The sequence below is a fragment of the Grus americana genome, chromosome 6, assembly GCF_028858705.1.
Source record: "Grus americana isolate bGruAme1 chromosome 6, bGruAme1.mat, whole genome shotgun sequence".
NCBI classification, from domain to species: Eukaryota; Metazoa; Chordata; class Aves; order Gruiformes; family Gruidae; genus Grus; species Grus americana.
In genome coordinates, this window is record NC_072857.1 from 18,022,965 (window position 1) to 18,050,005 (window position 27,041).

Genomic DNA, 27,041 nt, shown 5'->3' on the forward strand with positions numbered 1-27,041 from the left:
GGTCACATTTGAACTGGCAGGGCATTTACATCATGCTGTTGCCATTAGGCTGCCAGAATCAGCTTTGTCATCTCCACTGAAAGCAATGTCTGGGAATTTTATTATAAATCCTTATTGGTTGTCTCCAGTACAGATTGTGCAAAAAGGGAAAGCCCAGGACTCCCATCCCACCCTAGTACCCCTCCTACTACCCAGTGGGCCCCAGTTTCTTACCCTGATGGTGCCCAGCACACCCTCTCCAACAATTCGTAAGGCATAACGGACACTTTTGGGAGACATGGGGTCTGGGCTTTTCCTTCTCACAAACACCATAGCTCGCAGTAGATACTTGGTCTCCTTGTCAGGGCTAAAAGTCCATGCCTGAGCCTGAAATCACAAGAGAAAAGGAGAGCATTCACAGGAGGTCCAGACCAGAGCCAAGCCTATACACCGCAACAGTTGCATTCAATGCACAGTCCCTTTATTACAGCTAACCTAGTCCTCTATGGACAACTCTGGAGACACTGTCACTTCAATCCTCCACCATCTCTGCCTGTATCAAAGGTTCATATTGGGAATGCACATTCAGATATTCAAAGCCAGGCTGTGGAGATATGCTAGTCCTCACCACTCTCAAAAAGCACTCAGGGAATACAGTAGAAATTTAGAACCTGAATTTACACATGGGAGAACAGAAGAGCGTCATAAACCCTCTCATGCTCTGACTTGTCCTCTATTAACATCTCCTGGTGCACAACAAAGTTGCTGTTGTGTTAATGATACCCTGGGTGGGACTGGGCATTATCTAGTGCCTGTTTAAGACCCATTTGGTCCTGTAGTCAAGGAGGATGTCATCATGTTTGGGCAAACCCACATCATAGAAACCAGCATGACTGCAGATGCTGGCTAGCAACCCAAGCTAAGACACTGACTAGTATTCTCCAACTTTGGTATTAATGACCAAGTGATTGGAACCCCTCATATTTCTGCTCTAAACGCTCCACAGCTGTATTGTAGAGAGCAAAACACAAAACTTTGGTAGAACTTGAACTTACCATGGCTTCACAGGGCTGAAGGATCCCTGAAGTGGGGCTGACAGACAGGATCTTGCTGTCGGACTGATGGATCTTCCATGTGAAGACCATGGGTAGTCTTGTACAGTTTTTTATGGTATACATTCGTGTGGAGGAGGTCCCTATATGGACAGGCTTGAAGTAAAGATTTCCATCATCTTCTAAGAGCAAAAGAAGGGACTCCCCAGAACTCTGGAGAGCAATCTCCTGTGGAATTAAGGGAAAAGTAACAGACACTAGCTAGAAGTCTCAGCTACCTCTGGAGGGACCTTGCAAAGATGTTGCTCCTTCCAGGAGAGAAGCAAGAAAAAACTAGGTCTGAAGGAGGAGGGGAAGGACTTTAGGTTGTGCTGTCAAGGAGGGCCCTAAGCATAGTATAGCACATTCCAGGAGATGGAAACACAAGAGAACAAGGGTTACAAGATGTCTGGCACCACAAGCACCTTCTATCTGCAATGTTCACCCCCACCTTAGATGTTACTTCATTCCTATTTCCAAAGGGAAAAATCCAAACTAACCATTAGGAGATATAACAGGGGTCAGTGCAAGTCACTGTGAAAAGGGAAGACTACAAGAGAACAAACCTTTGTCACCATCTTATACTTCCCTCTCCCTACCTTGGTGTATCCAGGACAAGAGTTCAGCTGCAAAGGTAGGACATGCTGCTGTGAGACTGTGTTAACTGGGTGAGTGGAGAGAAAGAAAATCTGGTGGCCTCCTGGAATGACGTGTCCTGAGCGGGGCTTGAGCAAAACAGAGGGACAAGCAGCTTGGTTCACACTGAAGGTTATCAATGAGTTGCCCGTGTTCAAGAGCAGCATACTGCAGTAGGTATCAGTGTTAGGAGCCACAGGAGGAAAAGTCTGGTGGAGATAAGCAAGAAGGGTTGTTTGCACTGGGTTTAGAAAACCAGCTTAAAGAAAAAGCTTTCACTATGTTGAATTCCAGGTTCCAGCAGGGACTATCCTGAGTCTATGGAGAACCTTGTAACTGCTTCTCCAAGGAAATCACCCAAGGGTATACAAATTATGGTCTTTTCCCTTCCTACAGTGGTCCTCATCTTTCATAGGCTCATGGGACCAGTAAAGCTACTTTACTTATGCCATGCTTTCTGTTCATCCAAAAAGCAAGCTGCTTGCTGGGAGCTGCAGTCTCTGCATGGATAGCTACCTCCTGAATTAAGAATTCCAGCAGGCTGGAATGCACGTGCACATCACATACAGGCTGCATGTCCTGAACTAGCCGAGGAGATTTTCTAAGAGGTTCTCGAAACTATTCCTACTTCCTAGGGTCAGATCTCAGTTTACCTCATAGACACAATACTTTCTTGTGCTGCAGAAACAGCAGGAAGAGTTGGGGAAACTTCCACTTTGCCTTGCAACCAATTCTTTTCCATAAGTGTGGATTCTGTGTGCTGCCTTCCATTTGCCTAAATGCATGCAGAGTGTCTGAGGCTCCTGGAAGGGGACTAGGCACCCTTGTCAGGTCCTACATCCACTTAAACAGAAAGGAAGGAGATCCCAACAGTTTCCATATCAGAGCTAATGAGATGCTCAATGCAACCTGACACACTGGAGGCTGAGAAACTAATGCAGGAGAAAAAGCTTCCTACCTCTGTACCAAAGCAGGACTCCCCACACCATCAGAAACCATCTAAGCCACATCTCAGGGTGGTACAATGGGAAACAAGGTAAAGACTTCAGAGGTAAACCCTAAACATCTCTGCAAAGATCCAAAGGTCGATCGGTTACACACCTTGGGGACATCCAGGATGTACTGTGGGATGAAGTGTTCCCGTTCTGCTTCATACGTATGCGCTCTCAGACTGACAGTTAGGCACCAGGATGGACAGATGGTGGCATCTTCCTCAATGTTGCTGTAGTGTCTCAGCACCTGCAGGTATGCAAGGGACAGAATAGAGCATATGAGGGAAGGGAGTGTGGCAAGGTGCCCTCCAGTGCATGTCCCATCACAAGCAGCAGTTTGTTTCAATGACATCCCTTGGGCTGAGGAATTGACTTTTTCTGGGAAGAAGGACTGACCAGTGCTGGATGAGGAACGAGTGCTGCTTTCTCAAATAGCTACATTTCAGACCCAAAAGATCACCAAGTGACTTTCAAGCAGAAGGACCTATCCAAGCTATTCTGTGATACTATGAGAGTAGCCTTAGGGAAGGAGGGTCTACAGACAGTCTAGTGCAGTTTGAGATACTTGCAGATGCTAAAGTTAGCTCTTAACAGTGAGTCACTGAACATAATCATCTATCCTTTACCTGAGCCTAAGAAACTCCTGACTGTAAGGTTACTCCTAGACATCCTCCACACTGGCTTAGAAGGGAAAAAACGCAAGAGTAATAAACAATGTAATGAAGACTTTCTTACCTGCCAGGAAGTTTCTGGGTGCTAAAACTCCTGCAATTGCAGCGTCCTGTGATGTGAATCCCACAGCACATGGGAGAGGAGGCTGCAGTGATGTACAGCACCCTCAATGGCTTTACATATGGGGGGCCGACAAAAGCTAAGTTACTGCCCATCACCCAGGCCACAACAACCATCCCTGTGCAGGCTCCCATCTATGCTAATAGTGCAGTAATTCCCAGCAATTCCTCCTTCAGTGAGGTGTACATTACTTCACATTCGCTAGGGGTATGAACAAATGTAATTGTCTATATGCATGAGCTGTGGCTTGCTTTGCTGATTTATTTTTGCGAGAATGCAGGTGAAGGAGAAATTTTAACCCACCAGTGAATCAAAACAGCAGCCAAAGGAGTTAGTAAAGGTATCAGTTTGCCAAACTCAAAATAAAAGGATCCATTTGAATTTTAACTCCCCCAAAAGCCTTTAGCCTGCAGTCTCTTACCAGGCCCTCTCTGGAAACTGGTCCTAGTAATTCCTACTAACCTTGTAAAAGGCAAAACCTTCCAGCTGTGCTGCATAGAGACTATTCAGCTGAGTGGGCTGGAAAAGGACACGGAAGGCTGAAGACTTCAAAGGTGGGATGTCGCAGATTTTGGGGTTCACTTGGAAGGCACTGCTGTCATTTGGAGTCCAGACAACAGTGATCTTTCCTTTGGTGTGGTTGGTTACACAGAGAGGAAGCGGTTCTACCTTGTGGAGCGGCACGCAGCAACCAAAATCATACTCCCTGTGGCTGACGCTAACATGAGGGGGAAACAAGGCCAGGTCGCTGCTTACACCATCGTAGAAATATTCAGTCATGGAGTTGGCTTCCAAGTATTCATTAGGAGGCTTGTCCTGAGGGATCTACAGGGTGGAAACATCTCGATGTGAGCAGGGGAAGTGTGCCTGTGGGAGACACCAGCCACTACAGTCCTGACTGCTTCATGAGCAAGAGGGCAAGCAAGATGCACTTGAGTAACAGTTCCCAGGACAGCTCAAAGTCTAGGCTTCAAGGAGGCTCCTGTTTGTAAGCCAGTCCTCAATCTGAAGCTACATGAGGCAAAAGACAACCCTGTGATTGAGTTAAAGCCAGAAAGTGGCTTAGTGGCTGAGCTTGGGTAAGACCCAGCTGACACAGATACAGTGTCAATGTGTGCTGGGAACATTAACAGCAGAGTTACTGCAGAAATCAGTCTGTCACCTGCAAGTCCTTCTAGATCTGTCTGGCCTGTGCAACAGAAGCCCAACATCTGCAGAGAACAGCATGGGAGTACCTTAGATTCCAGGGCGCGCAGCTCATACCTCAGGGGGCAGCATAAGGGCTCCCTTTTCATCCATCTGCAACTTCCCATCCTTCAGCATCGCACTCAGGATATCAGGGGGGTAGAAGGTGAGTCCCCTCACCATGTTGGTTCGGTACCAGGAGAGATGTCTTGCCTGAAGGATGGCTGGCTTATCTGTGTCCGAATGGCAGGTACCAAAAAAGTCCACATACATGGGTTCCTGGGAAAATACCAGAAATTATTTTAAGAAATAAACTGCCCTTCTGTGATTGCTTTGAGAGTTACGCCATCCTAGCACCTCACTTCCAAAACCATGCCTGGGAAAGGCTTAGCATCTGCAATGTTAGACTGCCATTTACTTTATGTCTTCATGTGGCCCAAGAACTTTCTTGAAACTGAGTGAAGGTTGAAGGCATTCAGTGCACAGCTGTGCAGCTAGATTTAACTCAGAGACCTAAATGGACAAGAGCCACTGAGGATGCACCTCACCCCACCCGTAGGCATTACTGACTGTCTGTCCGCATCAGCCCTTTACTGCCGATAGGAACCTGCAGCATGGGATTCTGCCCAGGAAAACGGAAATGCAGTGGGAAGAGATTTCCAGGGACTACTAAGTGAGAGAGGCCAGCTCTGGTGGGTTACATTGGAAGAGCCCTCTGAGCTATGACAGTGGTGAAACCACCCTTTGCTTCTCATACCTGATGGTGGACAAGGCACACCACTCTGCGGTGATAGCTGATGGGGTGAGTAGGTCGAAAGGTGACCTTCAGCGCCAGTGTTGTTGTGCCCTCCAAGACTCCACAGGGGCGATCCAGGGAGAAGACACTCCCTCTGCCATCAATATCAAACTGGTAATAGGCCGAGACATCTGAGATGTTGCTGATTTTCAGCGTCTGCATCAAACTTTCTCCAAGATTGATCCAGTCGAAGTCCACAGAATATTGGTGCAGGGACACCAAAGGACCTAGCACAACAACATGCAAGACAGATCCTGGAGCTGTCATAGCTATTTCTGTCAACATGCCACAAGCCACTGCTGCACTTAACTGATCTTCCTAAGCCACAGTCACCACATCAGCAAACCCACCAGTCCTAGCACACAGCTGGACACTCGCTTCCAACAGTCTCAAGCAAGTATAAACCCCAAACAGTGCACCAGGGACAGCCTGGATCTCAGCAGAAGGTAAGTATATGACTGAGGGCTGTGACAGCCCCTAGTCCTTCCCCAAGCACTTGCCCTTCCCCTGCAGCACTAACAAGACAGGAAGAAACAAGGAAGACTTTCATTCTGGTACCTTTACATAAGCCAACCACCTTCAGTACAGTCTGCAGGAGGCATCCAGCAGATACGATAGTGAAATAGTCAGTACTGTGCTCTCCTACTGTCTGTGGCTGAAATCGTATGCACAAGACCAGCTTCCCTTTGGCAGGGACAACACCGTGGGACACATCACAGGAGAAAACATGATCTTGAAGCAGAGGGTCTTTTGCTCTTTCTATCCTACATGGTGCATCTACCTGCAATAAGAAGTAGGTTAACAAAGGAGCCAACAGGAGCCAGAATGGCTCTGAATGTAGGACACTAATCAGTGAAGAGCTGCAGTTCTCAGCAGAGCTGACCACCACCAAGAACACCAAGGCTTCTTCAGCCCAGAACAGAAACACTGTGCAAACCTCTGCAACCCTGTCCTGCTGGGACACTGCTGGCAGCAAGCTCCCACCATATGCTCAGAAGTCAGTGGACTGCAGCAAAATGTCCTGGTGATCTCTGGGGTTGGAGTGTCCCTCCTAGTAGGGGGAGAATGGCTCAAGGTGTCCCCAAGGGCCAAAGTTGCCTAAGGACTGCTGTGACCAGGAGGACAGGCACGCAGATAACTTATTTCCCTCCATCCACAGTCCCGCCTTGTCTGGGGATTTTCTTTTCACAACAAAGACGACTAATGCTCTGACACCTTCCTCAAACCCTTTAAATAAGGTCCTGATCCTTGCCTGGGGATGCTGAGCACCACTGCAGTGTGAATAATAATAATACACCAAATGAGTGTGTCTTTGCCAGTCCCAAGTTGCAGAGCCTGTGGACAAGCCAGCACCGCTGTCATCCATGTCATTTGTCTCTGAGTACATCCAGCTTTTAATAGGGCTGTGATGGGCTGAGAATAAGGTGCTCAAATACAGCCCTCTTGATTTTGAGAGGAATTCACCAGGTTGAAGCCCACCAGAAGATCCACCAGCTGCCTGAGATGCATGCATCCCAATTTGAGACTGCCACAACTGCCACGCAGGACTGATGGGCTTGTCCAGGGTGAGCAGGAGAGCTGCAGGGTGCTAAGGACAGCAGTGGCTGCCTGATCTGGATCAAGCGCAGTGGGAAGCAGGCGGGAACTGCCATACCATGCTGCAAATGGATACGTTTCTAGCACTGTAGCTGGAAGGCAAGAGTAAGTGGCCTGGTTGGTAGGGGAAGGCTCATCATCTCTGTTTTATTCACACTCCCACTTGGGTTATTTTCACAGTGTTAAGGGACATACTCAAGACCACATACCCCAGGGAAACACGCCAGCATGCCAACGTCTCACAAGAAGTGGTCTCCCTCTTCACATACCACAGACATGTTGAGGATTTCTACACACTTCTCCGCAGTTGTCCCCACTGGCACTGATCCAAAGCACAGCACATCCCGAAACTTCCCAGGCTGTACACCTTCAGACTCTTCCTCTGTCACCCTCACCCGCAGGTAGGGGTATTTGGCTGTTAAAGGGAATTGTATACTGGGTTAAGAAAGAGAGGTGGAATCTCCATCCTTGAATATTCAACACTCAACTGGACAAGTTTCTGAACAACCGCAGGTAACTCTGATGTTGGATCTACCTTCAAAGATGGCCCTGCTTTGAACCACATAAGCTCCCTTCCAGCCCTAATTTACTAAATTCAGAGTCATATCTTTTGTTTGTCAGTGGCCGTATAAGGCACTTCAGGCAAGGACTTGCTAATGAAACCATTGCTTATTCTAGCCTGCATCCAGAAAGCTTTAGGAATTTCCTTAGCAGGGACAGACAGGAGAGACTGAATGCAGACAAGACCAGGAGTTTCTGGAGGTTTTTGCATTGTGCCAGTGAATTCATCTCATTTCTTCCCCTCTTAAGCAGGCTCCAGAAATGCCAGTTTGGCCAAGCCATGCCACAGGGCATGTGGGACCCTTCTGTCTATACTGTCTCTTCAGACCACACTTCCAAATTGACAACAGTATATTAGAGAATTTCACAGGCCACTTTCAAACCATGGTCTTCACTTGCCCATCAGTGACTTGAGCCAAGTGTGGCACAGCCTCCCTGTGGAATGCTATTCCACGGTTAGGGATGATACACGTTTCTTTCAGTGTTACATGCAAGATAGACTCACCTAGGGCTTTTAGCTGAATAGTCCTCTTTTGTTTCTCTTCACCTCCAAACCAGCATGTTGCTGCCACATCATACACTGCAGCCACCTTGGGTTGGAAGACCACTTTGACCACACACTCAGCACCTGGGTTCAGCATGCCACAGTCAGGAATCACGTAGAAAGGGCTTGGTGTCTCCCAGGCAAACACAGTAACACAATCACTAGGAAATGGAGACACATTTTAGGTAGATGAATGGTTCCTTTGCTGCCTGTGCAATCATGCATAGGATGGACCTTTCCCATGGGTTGGTTATTCAGTTAGGATGTGAAGCAACCAATGTTGAATGGCAGAATCCCTAATGCATCCAGCTAAATATGTGATGCTGGGAAGCAATTTGTCTCTAGTCTCTGCAAATGCTCTGCTCACACTTTAATCTTAGCTATTACATCTAAGAACTTTATTGATGGCCATAAAGTTTCTCAGCTTCATCACATGACAGCAAACAAATCAGCTCCCGAATGAAGTATTTGCTTGTCCTGTAACTAAATTTGCTACTACTTAATTCCAAATGAACATTTGTTCTTCTGTTATACGCCCAGGTGAGAAGAGAGGACTGAGCTGTTTTCCTAATACTTCATTCAACTCTCCAGAACTCCCTCTGCTTGGTTGATTTGTGCAAAGAACATGACATACCATCAGCTTTTATATTTCATTGATTCCAAGCTGTGCGTCACTTACTGTCCATATCCTCCACCATCCTAGACCCCTCAGTCAGTACAAATGATTTCTTAGGGGAGAACAAATCACTTGAAATGGTTTCTGGCTGATACCTTGCTCTGCTTAAGGTAGATGTGCCCTCTGTCCTTTCTACCCTCCTACCACATCAGCTGACTGCTTTGGGGAGCACGGGCCATTTTCCAAATAGTAAAGGTTATTTTGCTCTCACTGTAAGTAGTTGGAAGTATACCTCCTTCCTACCCAGGAACTTCTTCACTGCACTCCTTTCCACAATACTGACTGAATTACTGTCCTTTTCTTATTTTAATAAGACAGTCCTTGGTAACTGGGAGCATAATATGTTCCTAAATGATGAGTCCAAGCCACACAATACTGCCACTGCTTTGGGCAGGTCCGTGAACCTAGGAGCAGGCACTGGAGAGACTCTTCAACTTCCATATAGCCTGACTTGAAATGAAGGAGGTCAGCTTGAGCACCAGCAATTCCTCTGCCATCCCTACGGCATTCTTGTGCCGAGGGAAGAGAGATCAAGTCACAGAAAGACTAACATGTTTCCAGCTGGTAGCTCATCTCTCCCTGCCCACGCTAGGCAGGCTGCCTTTGATTAGCTAGAAGCCCAGGCCTCTCCTGTGGATGTGGGATCTTCTCAGTGGGACACCATGCTGGTCCAACTATTTCCTGTGCATGAATGGTTCTCAGCATGTGCTGGAAACAGACAGATGTGAAGTGCCAAGGTGTGCCCACAGTGAGATCTGACCTGTTCTATCATTTCTGCTGCCTTTTCTACTGTGACTTCAGCAAGCAGCAGACCTCTGCCTCCTCTAAGGCAGCCAGCAGATCTAATAACAACTGAAACGAGTTGCATTCATTGGAGAGTCCAAGAAGGTGGCAAAAACCCCTAACAAAACAGAAAGAGGATCTGCCCAGCCACGTCTCACTCACCCAATGTTGCGCACAGGGAACGTTGTCTCCGTGACATTGTGGACAGCACAGATGGGCAACTGGACAGCAGCTGGGAAGGAGAGCCAGGGGCACGGAAGCGTAGCACGCAGGGTGACGGAGAACTCGCCCTCAGCCTTCTTAAAATAGATGCTGTCTTCATACTCCCTCTGTACAGAAAAGCAAGGGGAGATAGCAGTTAGGCTCCATCTTGTAGGTACTGCAGCTCCACCCATGAACACCCATCACCTTCACCTCTGTGAGAGCATTGGGAAAAAACCATCAGCAACAGAGGCACCCGGGGATGCCTCTGTGCAGGACAGAGAGCATATGAAGTGCTCAGAAAAGGCAGGCAGTGAGTAAGGTACTCAGGTATACCCCTCACTGTGTCAGGGAACACAGAAACACCCTCAGAGGAAGCAGTTGGAGACCACATTCATTTCACCTGATTTGTTTTGATGCAGATAGATTTCTATCAGTGTTTTCAAGCTCTCAATTCAGCTTAACTGAAGCACGTACAACCTCTCCTTGAGCTCCACGAGCACAGAAATATTAGTCTTTGATTAAGTGCTTTGTCAGCTAGAAGCCTAAGCGGATAACACACAACTTAAAGATGCAGTGTTGACAGCACTGTGTACAAATAGCCCCAGGACATCTGCTAACCAGCTAAGATAGAAGGAATTGCAAGATACACGTCTTCCACTCTCCCCAGTCATCACCTCTCCTAAGTACCACTTATACAGGTAAGGAGAGACCTTGGGCACTGCAGCACACACAGTCCTTGCTCTCTCTAAGAAAGGGAGCCTCCTGCTGTAGTGATTGATCTGGTCCAGACAAACTATTGACTGAAAATGGAAGAAGGCCAGCAGCTTATTTCATAAAGGGAACACTGAACAGTCATCAGAAAACCATGATACTAAGAGAGCAGGGTACTGGGAATCCACCCAGTGATTATGCTCTATGGCTAGGACTGAGGTACACATCAAAGACATATAGCTGTGGACAAGAGCCAGAGATCAACACTCAGAGCCAAGACAGACACCAGAAACAAGCTGAAAATCAAGAAAAGGGCAAAAAGAATAATTGCTGTTAAAAATGAAGCTTAAAGAAACCCACCCCATCCAAAAGAAGGGAGGCCCTGACATATCCCTTACAGTAAATCAGTAGCTCTTCACTGTACAGGCTTTGGGGTCTCCTGTAAGAAAGCAGAGTGAGTCCCTCAACACAAGGTTCTGCACTAAAACCACCCAGCTGAGGCTCCCTGGGATCAAGCCAGCTGTGGACAGTTCAAGCACCTTATCTTACTGATTTCATTACCAGAAGCAGCATGTGGAAAACTGGGAATGCTTTTTTGAGGATCCCTCTCATAACTACTGGCAAACACTGCAGAGAAGTCAGGGGTTAGGGCTCCCTCAAGTGATGAGGATGTGGGGAGAGCAGGAAGGTCACGCTGCCCAATCTTTCTATGCTAGAACCTTCCCTAAGGACAGATTTATTCTAGTGAAAACAGATCAGAAAGGACAAGAGAGGCAGAGGCCCACTGCCCCCCGGAAACCAGCCTGAGCACAGAGCAGTTTTGATGTTGCCACTTTACCTTTTCAGTGGGCCGGAAAATGATGGGCAGAGTTAAGGACATACCAGGGCTCAGAGTGATCGGCTGTGGAAAAACAGTGAAGAAGAATCGTGTGGAAGGACATCTAGATAATGAAATCAAAACAAGAGAGCATACAGCTGTGGTTAAGTTAAACAGCAGAAAAGACAATAAAGAATCAAAACCTCCAGACCACACAATTAGAATCACTTTATACACCTGACCCCAAGGGTACCTTGGTAGCAAATCAGCAGAAACAGGGGCAGAACCCAGGTGTCCTGGAAACCCATTCCCAGCTCTAAGTACCTACCCCTTCCTTGAACAATATTTTACATTCCCAGGCCACGCAGCATGAGTGAAACACATTTGGCAGAAACATTTGAGTTTCGGAGCAGGGAGGGTCACAGAGAGTACTGGAGTGGCTCAGCATCCAGTGGGACTCCCGGGAGCAATGTTTTAGGACACACTACTGACTGGCTGGCATACATCCACAATTAAAATCTCACTAGACTGGAAATGCCTCACAGACAGAAGTATCAGCAAAACAGAATTTAAAAAAAAAAAAAAAGCATTTCATTTAAATACTCCTGCCAGGAACAAGGGCTGTGCATCTGAATTAGCAGGTTTCTGTCCTGCTATGTAAGCATGCACGCGCTGTCTCCAGCACACAGCCCAAGGGGAGAGGGGGCAGATGAGTCCGAGGAAAGGTGCTAACGTGACTGATACAGCAGGAGGGATGAAGATGCAGTGAGAAAGCAAGGTAGTACTAAGGAGAAAGTAACTTCCCACACACCTGTAGCTCAGCTTCTGGGTTTTCTCATGAACATTTTTCAAGATCAGATGCTTGATCATCTCTTTTCCAAGTTCCCAGCCATGCCACCTGAGTGTTTCAGCCACCTCAATGCCCCAGAATACACTTTTCTTCTTCTTTGCCTTTCTTGCAGACAGCTTGGGAAATTGCAACGAGGACATTAGCACTTTGGGATGGAGGGAGGACAAATCACTCAAACAGCTAATTCTCTAGGCTTAAAGCCTCTGGCAAAAGGACGGGAGGAGCCACCCCGCGGCAAAGCTCCAGGAGTCCAGAGGGGACACCTCCTGGCCACAGCCCAAACAACAGATACCAAAGGATACCATGAACGAGGAAAGCAAAGGCTAAAGAGTTTTTTTTGTTTTCTCCTCTCCCTGCCCTGCCTGTAAATCCACCCACAACAATGGCAGCCTTTGCTCCACCACTCACCTTCCTGACACAGCCACAGCATAGCTTCCGAAAAGAGTCGGAGTTTTGGGGCTCACCATGCGCCTGAGCAAGCATCTGAAAAACAAGAAAATCCTCACATATGCTGCTCCTGCACCCAGACAGTCTGTTCTGCCAAGGCCTGGGCACTCCCAGACATCCAACAACTGCTCAGGCTGGCACACCTCCCTGCAGGGGCTGCAGTGTACCCGGTGGTGTCCCCATTTTGCCAGACCACAATGTCCCTATGCTCAGCAGTCCCCTTAGCACACACCATGACCTCTACCTCACAGCTCAGCCCCCTGTGGCAGAGCTCTCCTTGGGCCCTTATAGCCCAGCCCCACAGAGACCAGCATAGCAAAGCCTTGCCCCAGGGCTTTGCCTGACCCCCTAAAGCCCTACATAGATGACTGTGGCACGGCCTCGTTCCCTACAGCAAGCACCTGCCCAGCTCCCTGGGGCACGGCCCAGCCCTTTATAACCCCACCTGGCCCCGGGAGCAGAGCCTGGGCCCCGTGCCACCGCCGCCTCCCCCTCCCCGGGCCCGCACGGACAGCCCAGCTCCCTCAAGCCCTGCCCGGCTCCCCGTAGCGCAGCCTGGCCCCGTAGCACAGCACAGCCCGACCTCCGAGAGCCCGGGTGAGCCCGGGCCACCTCGGGTCCCGGCCGGCCCCGGCCGCTCAGCGCCACGAGGCCCCGGCCCGTGTTGCCATGGGCACCGGACGCGGCGTTCTCGTCTCCCAGAGCAACGACGGCGGCCGCCTCGGGTCAATTCGCGCTCGGGGCGCGGCGACGGGTGCCGTGACGGCCGCCAGGGGGCAGCGGAGGAACGCGCAGAGCGGGGGCGGCGGGGGGGGAGACGGGGGGGCAGACGGGGGGGCGGGGGTGCAGGGGCAGATGGGGGAGCTGAGGGGGTGCAGGGGCAGATGGGGACCAGAGGGAGATGGAGGGGGGCGGGTGGCAGACGGAGGGGCGCAGGGGATGGAGGGGTGCAGGAGAGAGCTCAGGGGCGAGGAGTGATGAGGATGGGTGCAAGGGAGGGAGACAGGCGCAAAGCTGAGTCAGAAAAGGGGGTGCCGTGAAGTATGTGGGTGCACGGGATGGGTGGGTGAGGAGGCTGTGGGGCTAAGAGGTGGGGATGCGGAGCGGCGTGCGGGGACATGGAGTGTAGCAGGCTGGAGAGTGCTGGCATAGGGATGGGTGGCACCTTGATGGGGCCAGGTCGCCTCGAGCTCCTTGGAGCACTGGTGGCACAAATAACAAGTTTGCCAAAAGCAGTTATGGGGCCAAGACCAGCAGAGGGGCAGAGAGACACAGGCCAGGGAGCCTTGGCTGCACAGGCCCATCAGGTATCCTGGCTATCATTCCCACGGGGCACCACCACCACCGTGGGTCACTCCTGTATCTTCCCAGGGCCCTGGATGTCCCTCAGAGAGGGGGTACCCCCGTGTCCCCCATGCAGAGGGCCAGACAGCCGCTCTGGGATGCACAGGCAGCAGCATGGTGGAGAGCAGGGATGGCCACATCCTGCAGCGCGGGGAGGGTGCCAGGGCAGAGGCAGGAAGGAGATGCAGCTTTAATGGCATTTGTCAATGTTTACAACATGAGTCATACAGCTAAGCAGCCATAAATCAGCACCCCAACTCCTCTGGCATCAATCGTGTCCCCTCCTCTGTCACCCCAGCACTGGATGAGTGCCTGGCTCCTGCAGAAACAACCTCATAAATAACAGCAACAAAACAAACCCTCTTGCAGCCAGGGAGGGTTTGTGTGCGCCAGGCGTGAGATGAACGCCTCCCATCCATCACTTTAATGGTTGTACTCTGGAAATTAAACCTGTCATGGCCCATCAAGGTGAACGTTTTAAGTCCATGACATCCTTTCAGCTACCTTCCTGGAACTCCTTTTTGTTGCTTTCTTTCTCTCCTTTTCCTCTCTGCCCCTGCCATCCTTTCCCCCCCCATCTCACATCCACCCCGGTGTGCCCAGCTCCAGCCTGTGGTCCTCTCCATACTCCCCCACTGCTGGAGGACCAGGTTGTACATTGGGTGGTAGATGTCTTTAGTGACAAGGCTCCTGCAGCCATGGGTTGGCATCTGCCAGCATCTCAGAGCCCGGTCCTGTGTACCTGCTGGGGGGGCAGAGGTCTCCTGAGGCAATGGGTCTCTCCTGCCCCGCTGACCCCATAGGGCAATGACACGGAACTGGGTACCATCCTTTCCTACTTCCTCTGCCCCTGCTCCTTTCCTTCTCTGTCTTCACACACACACACACACCCCCCCGCCCCTTCCCCACATTTACTCCTCTCCTGCTCCATGTTATGCCAACCATTGCAGGCTCCTGGCACACGGCCCCTGCCCTGACTCACATCTCCTCCCTGACTCACATCTGCACCCTCCTCAGGTCCAGAGCTCCCTCCTCAAGCAGTGCCAGGGGTCCAGACACCTCCTGCATGGGTAGCAGGGCTCTGCTGTGCCGTGGGCTGGGTTGCCTGGGGACAGAGGGGGAAGCTGCTGAGCTGCCGGCAGCCACTGCGGGTCACTGTCACCCCACACAGGACCGTTGTTTGTTCGTTTGTCCATCCGTCCACCCATCCATCCATCCCCAAGCTCTTCTCACCCATCATCTGCTTCCCCTGTGCATCCCTCTCTCCCAAAAGCATTGCATCTGTTCCCCTGCCAAGGGTGCTGCCCCCCAGCCCCATGGCAGCATTACCCAGCCCTGCAAGGTGCAGCAGCCCCGCACCAACACTTACCTGTCCCATCCCTCGCTGCCGGAGGTGACCAGGGCTCCCAGGGGGCTGCTGCCCCTTGGCAACTCACCCCCCCCCCCCGCAGCAGGTCCTGGGGACAGCCATCCCTCCCTGCCACCCCCAGGCAGGGACAGGGAGAAGAGAGAAGGGGACAGCAGGATGTGGGGCAGGAGGGAGACATCATGGGCTGCCTGGGGACGGGGTATCCCAGCCCGGGCTGCCCCATTCCTGCAGAACTACATGCACTGGGGCGGTGAAGCAGGGCTACCCCCCGGGCTGGTGGTGGGACAGGGAGGCTGGGCATTGCGGGGCTGGTCACTCTGCCTGCACGGCCATCTCAGCATCCCCAAGGGGAGGCTCAGAAATCATACAGGGAGGTGTGTAGGTTCTACCAGGACCCTCTGGCATCCTGAGGACAAGGGCAGCCTCCTTGCTTAGGTGGGGCAGGGCTTGAGCCTAGTGCTTCTAGGGAGGTGGCAGAGGGTGTCTGTTGTCATCCTGCTACGGGGGGTTGATTTGAGCCCAGCCAGACTGAGCAGGGCTCCAAGAGGATTGTGGAATGACTCCAAAAAGGAGCTGAGTGGGATTTAGATATTGCTATTGGAAAAGGGGGGCTCACCACAGCATTGAGCCCTCACAAACAGCCTGAGCACCACCCTAAACCCAGGAGGGCTCTATCTCCACTTCACTTCAGGGCAATGCCACACCAGTGCAACCAGGCTGATTGCACCATGGAAAACAGCACCGCTGCATTAGCCAATTAATCAGCTCTGCTTCATAAGGCAGCTTAATTTTGCCCAGCAAATGCAGACCCCACCAGGGTACAGGATGGAGGCAGGGTAGGCTGGCACACATCCTGGGCATCCTTCTTCCAACCCTTCATGCCACCAAGGGGAAGGGCAGCCAGCATCACACAGTGCTCAGCGATGCACTTGCTCCAGGCACTGCCTATCTGCAGGGAAGGGGCAGTGTGCAGTCAAAGGAGGGTCCAGGGTCTGTCCCCTCCAGCTGTGTGAGTCTACTGTCCCCACCTGGCTCCCCAGGGACCCCGGCAAGGGCAGTGTTGTGGCAGGAGCGGGGGGGCAGAGCCTCCCGTCTCCTAAGGAAGAGCACAGGCATCCAGATAACAGCTTTATAGGGGAGGGATGTGGGGACTCCCCCAGATACACACAAAGGAATAATTATGAGTTAAATAGGATCCAAACACACATAAGTTAAAGGGGGGCAGGTGCCCTGCAGCCCCCCCTGCTCCACTTGGGCACAGTCTGTGTCTGCCAGCAAAGAGACCCCTGACACTGCAGCCCCTGTCCCCAGCCAGCTCCGTCCGCCTTTCACAACACAGAGTCGATCTTCCTCTCCGTGGCACCCATCTCGTCATCCTCCTCTTCTTCCTCCTCCTCGCCCCCCGAGCAGGAGGAGTCCGGGCTGTAGCCCAGCTCGGCAGTGCTGCGGTGCAGAAAGCCCGAGCCGGGGCTGCACCCCATGAACTCAGGGCTTTCGGCAGCCTGTCCCCGTGGTTCGCTGGGCAGCAGCTTCTCGCAGGCTTTGCTGAGCCCTCGTTGCTTCTCGGCCTCCGCCTGAGCGCCCTGCTCCTTGGCTTTGCGGCTCCGCTTCCACTTCATGCGGCGGTTCTGGAACCAGATCTTCACCTGCCAAGGGAGAGCCCCCAGGGGAGAGTGTGTCCCCCTGCCCCATCCTGTCCCCACTCACCCCCTCCCCTTCCCTGCATGGAGGGTCCCCCCAAAAGCCTCTTTGTTGTGGGGCATCCTGTGGTGCTGCAGGTCTGCAAGGAGGCTGAGGATGTCATGGGGAGAGGAATACCTGGGGGGCTGCTCTCTTCCCCCTGCCCAGCCTCTGTGGTGGGGGTCAGGGACAGAGGGGACCAGCAATCCCCCAGGATGCCCAAGGACTTGCACGGGGACATTAAAAGAGGAATTTTAGCCCCACAAAAAGCCCCCTCCCACAGTGCGGGGAGGGATGAGAAGGCTCTGAAATCTAAGTTGGGGGTGCTGAGTAAAAAGAAGAACAGTATTTCTGGGGTGCCCTTTGCAAGAGAGGAGCCTGGAGCCCACCAGGCAGGTCTCTGCAGAAGATGCTCTGGGAAGGGCTGCTGATGTGGGCAGTGGGGTGTGGGACTGATGGCAGCCAAATGAGGGACATCAGCATTGCCCATGACCTTGACTTCCCACCCCACAGCGCAGGCCCCCCACCTCCCTGGCAGCGACCTTGGGCTATGCTCCATCCCTCCCCAGGACCAAGGTACCTGCGTCTCGGTGAGCATCAGTGACGTGGCCACCTCAAAGCGCTTGGGTCTGGACAGGTACTTGTTGAGCTTGAACTGGTTCTCCAGCTCCAGGAGCTGCTGGCTGGTGAAGGCTGTGCGGGGCCGACGGCACTTCCCCATCAAGCCAGACTGTGGGGCGGCTGCAGGGCAGACAGTGGGCAGGGGTCAGGGGACAGTGGGGCTGGGGGCTGCAGGGGACATCCCCTCAGCAAGCCTGGGATGAGGAGGAAGGTGAGTGTCTCTTCCATCATCTCCTGCCCCAATAATGACTTTATTGCCTGGCTGATAGGAACCAGCAAGATACGTTATCAGACCTCAGTGTGCAACTGGGATCAGTCCTGTGACTGAAATTAAACCTCCTTTTTTATTGCCGAGCCGTGCAGGTGGCTGCCCAACTGCCAGGAGCTGCAGCGGCAGGGCTGCCCGTGAGCCCAGCTATCTCGCCCGCAGCCCTTGAAAGCAGCGCGGCACTGAATCAGGAGGCAGCGGGAACAAAGGGACCTTTGAGAGTCCAGCGTGGGGTGGCTGCCGCGCTGTGTTTGATGCCTGCTTATCTCCTCTCCGCTGGCTTTATTGTCCCCCCAGGGTTCAGCTTTTACTGCTTCTCCCAGCACCGCAGCGGCAATCAAACCCAGAGGTTTGCAGCTGGGAGTAAAGTGCCGGAGCAGCGTCGTGGGGGCATTAACGGGAAAGGTCCTTGGCATGTCCCCGCCGCTGTGTCTCAGGGGGTGAGACGGAGCATCGTTGCCACAGAGATGTGCCCCACTTGGCAAGAGTTGCTCCAGCTGGCCCACTTTGCAAGGCATGGGGCACCATCCATGTTATCTCCCTCAGATTCTAGCTTTGATCCTGACCTGCCCATCTCCCAGGGTGTCCACCGAGCCCTTCACAAACACAGCAGTGACGCATGAGGCAGGAATTTATGAAGGGGGCATTAACTGATTGCGATCCGGGTTTGATCCCAAGTATCTGGATGCTGGGTGGGACGGTTCAAACAGGTAGAGCCCAGGCTGGGCTGGGGCTGTGCAAACTCCCCGTGGAAGCGGGGATGGACACGACCCCTCCCGCACCTGCAGACCCACAGTGCCAGGAGAGACAGCCCGTGGGACCCAGTATACAGCCACTGGCCAGTTGAACTAAGGACTGGAGAGGCACGCTCTGCCGATGGCTCCGCCTCACACACGGTGCATTATTTTGCACACAAAACATATTCAGGGCTAAAACCAAATGAGAGGCTCAAAGGACTGCTGGGACAAATACAAATGTCAGATGAAAGATGGTGCAGCTCTGCAGAGCTCAGCCATGCTCTGGACTCTGGCTGGCTGTGGGTACTCTGGCTGTACAAATCCTGGGCAGAGACATGGGAACAAACGGACCCAGGAAGGCTCTCTTCTGCTAAGGAAAGGAGGTGCCATGGGGAACAGCATCTGCAAGGATGGGGCAGCCCAAGCTAACACCCTTCACAGCTCCTCAGAGAGGGGAGGCCAGAGATGCATCAGAAAGAACCAGAGGGGAAATTCATTCAGTCGATGTCGGTGGGGAGCACAAAGCAGCCCCAGGCAGCGTCTGGCAGCCTAAAGGTGCTGGCCAGCACCCAGTAATCCCCCTTTGCTGCTAGACAGCAGGGTGCACTGGGGTACCCAGTGCCTCAGTCCCTCCCTGAACTGGGGGCTGCACTGCACTGCACAGGCTGGCTCTACTGATTCAAGGAAGGGTCCCTCTAGCAGGTCCTCTTTCTGGGCACGGTCTGTAGAGGATGCTTTGGGGAAAGAGAAGGGAAGAGGGTGTGCCCACATCCCAGCATCCAGTAATCCGGGCCTTCTGTGCTTTCTGGAGCCAGAGGTTGTTTTGCCAGGGGTGAAGAAATATCATATTCCCAGCCTGAATTCCCCACCCCAAAGCAGAGAGCCCAGTGTTCAGCTCCTAGGGCACTGCATCCTGGCTCTGGGGAGCACAGAAATCCTTCAGACCACTCCAAAATGCTCCTCTGTGCTGCCTCCTGCAAGGTCAGATGTGGCCAGACTAAAAACAGATGTGGGAAGAGTAGCGGCACAGAAGTGAGTCTCAACCCCAAAAGCATGGGGAGTTTGGTCCGTCCAGCTTCAGAGGAGACTGGAAGGCAGCTTGCTTTAACAACACCCCTCCAAGGGACTCGCTCTTCCCCACGTAAGATGCTGAGGACTGCTTGGTCTAGCAGGGAAAAGAAGAACAGCAAGTTTGCCCAAAAGCCAAATAAATCCAAACAGGATATATCCCAAATAACTGCCAATGCAGGGGACCGACAGCTGGAGCATGGTCCCTCTGCCAGTCCCAGGTTCTCCATCTCAGTGTCTCCAATTCAGGCCTAGTGCAGTGGTGTCCATTACAAACCTTGCACAGACCCTGACTTCCCTGGAAACCCACCTTGCCTCCTGCCCCAGTGCTGACAAAAAACCCCAACCCTCAAATCCCTCTGTGCCGTCGTTACACAGTCCAAGCCACCATCAGTCCAAAGCCCAGCCTACACAGGTATGGCTGGCCACCTAACCTGTGACCTCCTCTGACCATACACCCTTCAGCAGCTACTATTATCCATCACCACTGCTCCCCACCACAACTTGTTCAAGATTTTGCCTGCAGATGAGGTGGGGTGAGCCCAAATTGGCACAGCCCTAAGTTCCACCTGACCTTCAGCCACCTGCAGCAGCAGCTCAGAATGAACCTGAACCACCAACATCTCTGGCCTCAGAGCAGCTGTCAGCTTCCCTGCAGGGCCCTGGCTCCTTTGCATGGGGAGAGTACAGAGGGAAGAGGGTCTGCAGTTTCTCACTGGGGAAGGAGCAAAGGGAGGAGGAAGAAGCAGAGTCTGAAGGTATGAGGTAGGTTCCAGCTTCCCCATCAAAGAGGAAATGGTGCCTTGTGGCTGCTGGTAGCTCCAGCCTGTCCTACCAGTGTGCTTGGTGGAGTCCTGTCCTCCCCTGTCCTGTGACAGGCTGTCACGTGGACATGGACAACATCCTCCCAAGGGATGCACAGGGAGCACCCCCCCAGGGCTCACCTCCCCCAGTCCCTGCCAGTCGAGCTATGAATCCATCCCCATCACAACCACCATCCCACAGAAGGAGTAACCCTTTGGGAAGGCTCTCCTTCTTATTCAGCTCCTACCAGAAGACTAGTGACTGCCTCAGCATCACTTCTTTGCTTGCCAAAGGATTTCCTATCTGCTCAGCCATCTCCTCCAGTGCTACATCCAGCATCAGAGCTCGTCTCAACATCCCTTCAGGCTGGCAGGGCTCGGATTCCCTGATGGGTGCCCAGCATTTGGCTGCAATATCAGTAAATAAATTGCTTGGCCTGGAGCTGGGAATGCCCTCTGAGGCTGAGGCCGGGAGCTCTACAAGGCAGCTGCCTCCTGGATAATTAGATAAAGCTTATAAAGAATTGTTGGTTTATTTGATACAGTTCCATCTACTTGATAACAAGGGTAATCCTAGGTTGATATTAAACCACTTGTTTTTAATTTGGTTTGTTTAGCTATAGTTCACTTAACTTTGTGGGCTAGCAGATAAAGGAGAGGAAATTAGCACCCTGTCTGCTTTGGAGGTGTTTCTCCAGATGTCAGGGCTGGGAGGGGGAGAGGTGGTCTCACTGGCATCGGGGCCATCACCAGGGGCTTCTCCTGGCCTGCTGGCAGCCCTGACCACTGTCCATGGGGCACCTGCTACCTCTCCTAGCCCCTTGCTTGCTCCACCACAATTGACACCCGATTGCTGCTTGCCAGCTGTTTTCCAGCCTAAGTTTCCTGTTGATGTCGGATCACTGTGCACCCGGTGAGCCTTGGAAGGTGTTGCTTTTTGAAGCAGTTTGATAGGACTTGTCTTGCCTGCTCTCCTAGCCCAGCACAGTCCATCCTTCTCTGGAGATATTCAAAACCTGCCTGGATGCCATCCTGTGCAACGTGCTCTAAGTGATCCTGCTCTAGCAGGGGGGTTGGACTAGATGATCTGTAGAGGTCCCTTCCAACCCCTACCAATCTGTGAATAGGCCAGCTCTCCACCACTGTGGGCAGGATCTGGCCTGGGCTCCAAGCCATCAAGGTGGTGAGTGGGTGATGCAGAGAAGCGATGTCCCAGGAAACCCATCTGAGCACCAGGTTCCCAGTGGGGAATCCTTCGCTCTTCCCGAGAGCCTGCAGCTGTATGTCACCGCTCTCCGCTCCTACAACTCTCCTCCATGGCAGGTCTCTGCACTTGACTCCCACCGCTGTGCTGCATTTCCATGCTGCTAGCCAGGGCAAATAAATCACAGCTCCCAGAAATACTGATAGGCACAGCACCCCTGTGCCAAATGCTCCTCCTGTGTGGTTCAGGAGGTGCTCAAAGCCCTAGGACAGCGACCCAGGCTGGGAGCAGCAGCGCCCGGGTGGGCAGCATCCCTGCCTGCTCCTGCACTCAGGTCTTTCCCACCCAGCCCTCTCACTCCGCATTGCAGCAGGCAGGCGCTGGCTGCGGCTCCGCAGAGGCAGCTAGGGAGGAAGGCAAGGCACCCGCTTGCACTGCAGCAGGAGCACTTCTCCGAGCAAAGCACCCCTGCAGAGCTTGTGGCTCCAGTTCAGGGGCTGTTCCGCTCCTTCCCCCCACCCTGACTGTCCCCAGGAGACCAAACTAGACCGTGCCTGCAAAACATCTCTACACAGGCATCTAAAGGAAGAATTAATGATTTAGTCCTGGAATTTTCAATAAATAAATCACAAGGGTAAGTGCCCTCTGGGATGCCCCAGAACATGTCCTAGGAGGCTTTCAGATTAATTTCTCCCAAATATCAGCCCACTGCTACCCGGAGAGCTAAACATGACCAGAACCAGCAGCATGGACGCTTGTTCTCAGTCACTCTGCAAACTTCAGCCAGGTAGGTCCGTCCATCTGTCCAGGCTGGGTGATGGGACAGGGCACCCAAGAACGACAGGCAGCCCAGGAGCCCTACACCAACAGCGGGAGGCTCCTGCTCAGTCCACCACCCTCTTCAGAGAACTGAGGAAGGGCTTGGCAGGCAGCATGTCCTAGGCAGGATGCAGGTGTCCCTTCCTGTCCCTGCATACCCACATCACTGTCCCCATCCCCACACCATGGCCAGCACACTGGGGCAATATGAGCCCAAACACAGCCATAATATGCAGCTGGGGCCAGTCCTGGTGACTAGAGGGACAAGACATGCTGCAAGGATACCTGCTTTGGGAGTTTGCAGCAAGCCCACAAGAGGAAAGGCTGAGGACACATTTGAGAACCCAAATGTTCCCAATGGACTGAAACAGGGATCTGAAGATGGACTAGGAACAGGGTCTGATGACACAGTCTACATGATGGTGAAAATAACAGGAGACAAGGACCAGGGAAGCAGGATCCCTGGAAGAACAGGCATGGAGAGGAGAATAGATCCCAAGCTGAGCATAAGTCCCCCAAGTCAGAAGCAATGTCCATGGAGAGGTACAGGCAGTAAGAGCAGCTGCAAACACACAAAGCTTCATCCTTCTGTTTCAGGGAGGCACCAGCTCACGCTCTGCATCCAGCTTGGTCCCTGTGCTTTGGGATGGGAGGATATTTGGAAGAAAACCCTGAAAATGCTCAGAATGGAAACCTGGCTTGGAGAAGACAGAAGCAGCTGGGCTATGTAGTGGAGGAAGGAGAAGGCTGAAAGGGACCTACAGACCCTCTTCATGTGGAGACCAGGCAAGCAAAGAGAATGGAGAGTAATTTGCTGTGTTTGGCATGACAAATTTTGGGGAAAAATGGAGCAAGAAAAGCTTCACAGCAGGAAAACTCCTGAAGCAGTGAACTGGAGAGCCTGGGGAGAGAATCCCCACTGCAAAGGGCTCCCCAGAACTGGGAGCAAACACCTTTCAGTTCTGATTTAAAAGTCTACAGCTTTGGCAGCTTTTGCTGTGTCCTTGTTACACCTGCATGTGCCTCCTTTGCCTCTGCTCTGGTTCGGGCTCTCCAGGACCCTGTGCACCAATACTTGGGTCAGAAACTGCTTTTCCTCTCCTGAGCTATCCCAGGAGCCCAGCTCAGTGCTTCCCACAAGAGCCGTTGGCATGCTGTTCCTGTGCATTCTAGCACAGCCCAAAAGCTCCCTCCACAAGCTGTTCTCATGCTCACGGTTTGGGATTTGTCTCCTTCCAACAGGGTTTTGGAGACAACCAGCTCTGGAAATGATCCTGCACTTGAGGGGGATGTGTTTGTTGACAGACAAATATCTCTACATTATCCCAGCCAGAAGCTGAGCTCAGGGCATGGGGACAGGTACATCGGTGTGATCCTACTCCTGTATGCTGAGGTATACTAAGAGACCCAGACCCTGCAAGGACAAGGTGGTCTCTGCAGAGGAGCAGGAATGCATTCTGCCACCAGCAAATAGAGATTTCCCCCCCCCCCGCCCCGTTCTTAATGGCATGCTTAGAGTACACACAGCCCATAGCACCAGAGGCTTATTCCACACCCTTAGGTGCCCCCACCACTCCACAGCCAGATCTATCTTACAGTTCACAGAGAACCAGTGAAAAGGAGAGCAGCCTGGGGTAGGGAACAGCCTCTTTGCCTTCAGCCTGCACAGGTATAATTTGAGGAAGGATCAATGAATGGGATGCTTCATGTTAATTCTCCATTTTTGTGTTATTATTCATCCAGCCAGTTTATTATTTAACTGACTTATCCAGCCTCTTTTTTTTTTTTTTTTCTTTTTTAAATGGGCTCCCTGGTTATTAAGATGCTAAACTCAGCTAGGATACTCTGTCGGGTGTTTATTAACAAGCCTCTCTCAGTTTATTGCCCACTGCCCCCATCTTTGCAGGGATCAGACCTCCACTCACCCCTAGCACAGGGCAGGGTCCGGCTCACGTTGCCAGGGGTGCCAGCGGCAGTCCCCGGTGGGACAAGAGCCTGAAGTCGGTCCTTGTGCCGCCCGTGTCCTGCAGGACTGTCCCCACCCGTGGCCCAGCATTGCAGTGCAGAATGCAGTGCCTGCCCGCAGCCCTGGCCGTGACCACCGTGCAAAGGGCTGTGCAGGGAGCCGCCACCCTCCTTGCCTGCCCGGGGGGACCGGGGCTGGGCTGGAGCCGAGCCCGCTGCCGGGCTAACCGGTTCCTGCGGCTCCCGGCGGCACCGGGCTCACCAGCCCCACGGAGCCGACTCCTCGCCCCCACGAGGCGAGCGCAGCGGCAGGCAGGGACCCGGAGCCCCGTTCCCTCCCCGGCCCCAGGGCCGGATCCGGCCGCGCATCCCTTCCTGGCCCAGTCCCGGCGGGCAGCTCCGCCATAAGGACTCGGGCGGGTTCGTTCCCAACAGCACCGGGCGGATTTTATTCGTTTCCCGGTGCCGGTTACGGCCGCTGCTTCCTTATTTTCGTTTCCTTCCCGCCGCGGAGGAGCCCAACGAGTCCGCAGCGCCCGTGAGGAGACGGCAGCTGGGGCCGGCGTGGCTGGCCCGGTCCGGGAGCGGCTCTGCGGGCACCGGGGCGGGCAGTGGCCCACGGGGCCGTCCCGCAGCAGCGGGTCAGGGGTAGGGCGAGAATTTGCTCTTCGGATCGGGTTCCCGGGGCCCCGCAGCCCTCAGAGGTCTACCGGAGCGCGGGCCTTGCCCCTCCCTCCCCCCACCCGCCAATGGGACCCCCAAACCTGCCCTGACTGGGGAGCGGGTCGGGTCGCAGCAAGAGCCCCGCATTGGGGTCAGCCCCAAGGGATTGCCGCCCCCGCCGGGCTCCCGACTCGAACCGCTGGGGATCCGCGAAGAGGCGGCCTCAGAGAGCCTCAGCCTCCCGTCCCCGAGGGGACCTGCACCCCGTTGTGCCGGTGGAGGCCCCGGGGGGTTGGAAGGGGCGAGAGCCGCGTCCCGCCCGACGGGAGGGTCGGTCCCCGGGTCACTCACCGTGGAAGTCGGAGAGCCTCGGCACCAGCATCCCGGCTCGGATCCAGTGCTCCAGCGGGAAAGAGCCGGCCACGGCCGCCTTCAGGTGCTCCGCGCCAGGCGGTGGCAGGTGGGGGATGCCGGTGTAGGCGAAAGCGGGGTGCTGGCCCCCCAGGGCCGGGAGCGGGTACACGGCGGGCGGGTAGAGGGCCGGCAGGGAGCCGAGCCCGGGGCCGGGGAGGTGCAGCAAGCCGGGCTTAGGGACGAAGCCCGCCGGGGCGAGGGGCGCGGCGGCCGGGGGCGCCCGCGGCGAAGGGGTTTCGGAGCGCCCGGCGGGGCCGGGGCTCGCCGCGGGGCTCCCGGGGCTCAGCCCCGGCGGGGAGGCACTCCGCGCCGGCTCTTCAGCCAGGAGCGCCTCGATGCGGAAGTTTTGGGACTTCTCCATGGGCTTGTGCATGGCGCGGCCCCGTACGGAGCCGCCGGGCCCCCCGGCACCCCGCCGCTCCCCTGCCAGGGCACAGCCCGGCCGGGCAGCCCCGGGCCAGCCCCGGCACCGGCTGGCATCCACCCGCGGGGCCCCGCCGCGCCGCGCTCCGCGGGGCTGCCCTCGGGGGCAGCCCTTCTCTCCGCTCCTCCTCCCGGGCACTCGCTTGCCCGCCGGCACCGGGGGGGGTTTTAACCCCCCCTCCACCTGCCCCAGCTCCCCATTGGCTCAGCGCCGGCCCCCCGCCCCGCCGGTCCGGACTGCCTCCCCGCGGGCCCCGGCCAGGCTCCCCACCGGCCTCCCTCCTCCAGCTTCCTCATCCCCCAGCCACAGCAGCAGGGACACTCCGGGCCTGACCCGGAGCGCTCTGCCCCCTTCCCCAGCCTTGCAACGCAGCCCAGCCCTGGTCTGCACCCCGGGGGTCCCCCCAGCCTGCAGACCCACTTCCCGGGGTGCTGAGCCCATCATCCTGATCCAGACCCAGTCTTGCTTTCCTTAGAGCCCCTCCGTGGGAAAGCAGGTCTGTGGTTGCAGCGGCTGGACGAGATCTGGAGAGACTAGGCAGACTTGGGCACAGGTAGGCAAAGCCCTGCTGGGCTCCAGTGCTGCCCCGGCTCTGCAGAGCCCCCAGGCACATGGGGGACAGAGCGCCTGGCTAGGAGGGCAGGAGAGGCGCTCAGTCACCACCAGGCTCCTCCGCACCCCGTGCACGGGAGATTTTCCCATTGCACCACTCGGGGCCAGGGAGATCAGTGGGCCTCAGCTGGGCACACACAGGCCACTACCCTCTGTCACCCATGTCTGTCCAAGATGCCAACAGAGCAGGTGCCTACAGGCATATTGTTACTCATTTGCCTGATCTTATCTTCCCCAGGCAAGACACAGCTTAGAGAGTGGCACCAGGGAAGGGCAGAGACAAAAGCCGTGGCTGGTCTGGGAGATGTGGGTGAGCAGGAGCAGAGCTGGCCCAGACCCCCAGCACTAGCCTTCGGGGAGAGGCAGAGTACCATGTGAGTGCATCTGTGG

At 54.1% G+C, this 27,041-nt stretch overlaps 2 protein-coding genes across 9 annotated transcripts in view; both read right to left on the reverse strand.

Moving 5' to 3' along the window:
- CFAP65 (cilia and flagella associated protein 65) overlaps positions 1-13,339 on the reverse strand; it is a 33,158-nt gene extending 19,819 nt beyond the window's left edge. For 5 of the 8 annotated variants that reach the window (XM_054830634.1, XM_054830631.1, XM_054830630.1 and 2 more), the window contains exons 1-15: positions 13,244-13,339; positions 12,622-12,696; positions 12,175-12,329; positions 11,385-11,487; positions 9,794-9,960; positions 8,134-8,333; positions 7,337-7,482; positions 6,030-6,252; positions 5,433-5,698; positions 4,754-4,954; positions 3,953-4,315; positions 2,808-2,945; positions 1,670-1,915; positions 1,035-1,259; positions 214-366 (exon numbers count right to left, since the gene is read on the reverse strand). In XM_054830634.1, coding sequence (XP_054686609.1) covers positions 214-366; positions 1,035-1,259; positions 1,670-1,915; positions 2,808-2,945; positions 3,953-4,315; positions 4,754-4,954; positions 5,433-5,698; positions 6,030-6,252; positions 7,337-7,482; positions 8,134-8,333; positions 9,794-9,960; positions 11,385-11,487; positions 12,175-12,329; positions 12,622-12,696 — 2,661 coding nt within the window. In that variant the 5' untranslated portion in view covers positions 13,244-13,339. Of the gene's footprint in view, positions 1-213; positions 367-1,034; positions 1,260-1,669; positions 1,916-2,807; positions 2,946-3,952; positions 4,316-4,753; positions 4,955-5,432; positions 5,699-6,029; positions 6,253-7,276; positions 7,483-8,133; positions 8,334-9,793; positions 9,961-11,384; positions 11,488-12,174; positions 12,330-12,621; positions 12,697-13,105; positions 13,167-13,243 lie in introns of those variants that run through there. The other 3 variants (XM_054830629.1, XM_054830633.1, XM_054830635.1) reach the window with 3 other exon arrangements.
- Positions 13,340-16,502: 3,163 nt separating this feature from the next.
- On the reverse strand, positions 16,503-26,152 carry LOC129208136 (motor neuron and pancreas homeobox protein 1-like). Its single transcript, XM_054830380.1, has 3 exons — positions 25,553-26,152; positions 17,634-17,794; positions 16,503-17,019 (listed from the first exon to the last, which is right to left on the reverse strand). Exons 1-3 carry the CDS (start codon positions 25,986-25,988, stop codon positions 16,702-16,704), a joined length of 915 nt encoding a protein of 304 aa, XP_054686355.1. The 5' UTR covers positions 25,989-26,152; the 3' UTR covers positions 16,503-16,701.
- Positions 26,153-27,041: the final 889 nt, after the last annotated feature.

Coding starts and splice junctions, on each gene's coding strand:
- LOC129208136 (XM_054830380.1), bottom strand. CDS start 25,988: ATGCACAAGCCCATGGAGAAGTCCCAAAACTTCCGCATCGAGGCGCTC. Junction 17,795..25,552: donor GAGGCTCTCCGACTTCCACG/GTGAGTGACCCG, acceptor TCTGCCCTGCAG/CCGCCCCACAGTCTGGCTTG. Junction 17,020..17,633: donor TGATGCTCACCGAGACGCAG/GTACCTTGGTCC, acceptor CTCCCTTGGCAG/GTGAAGATCTGGTTCCAGAA.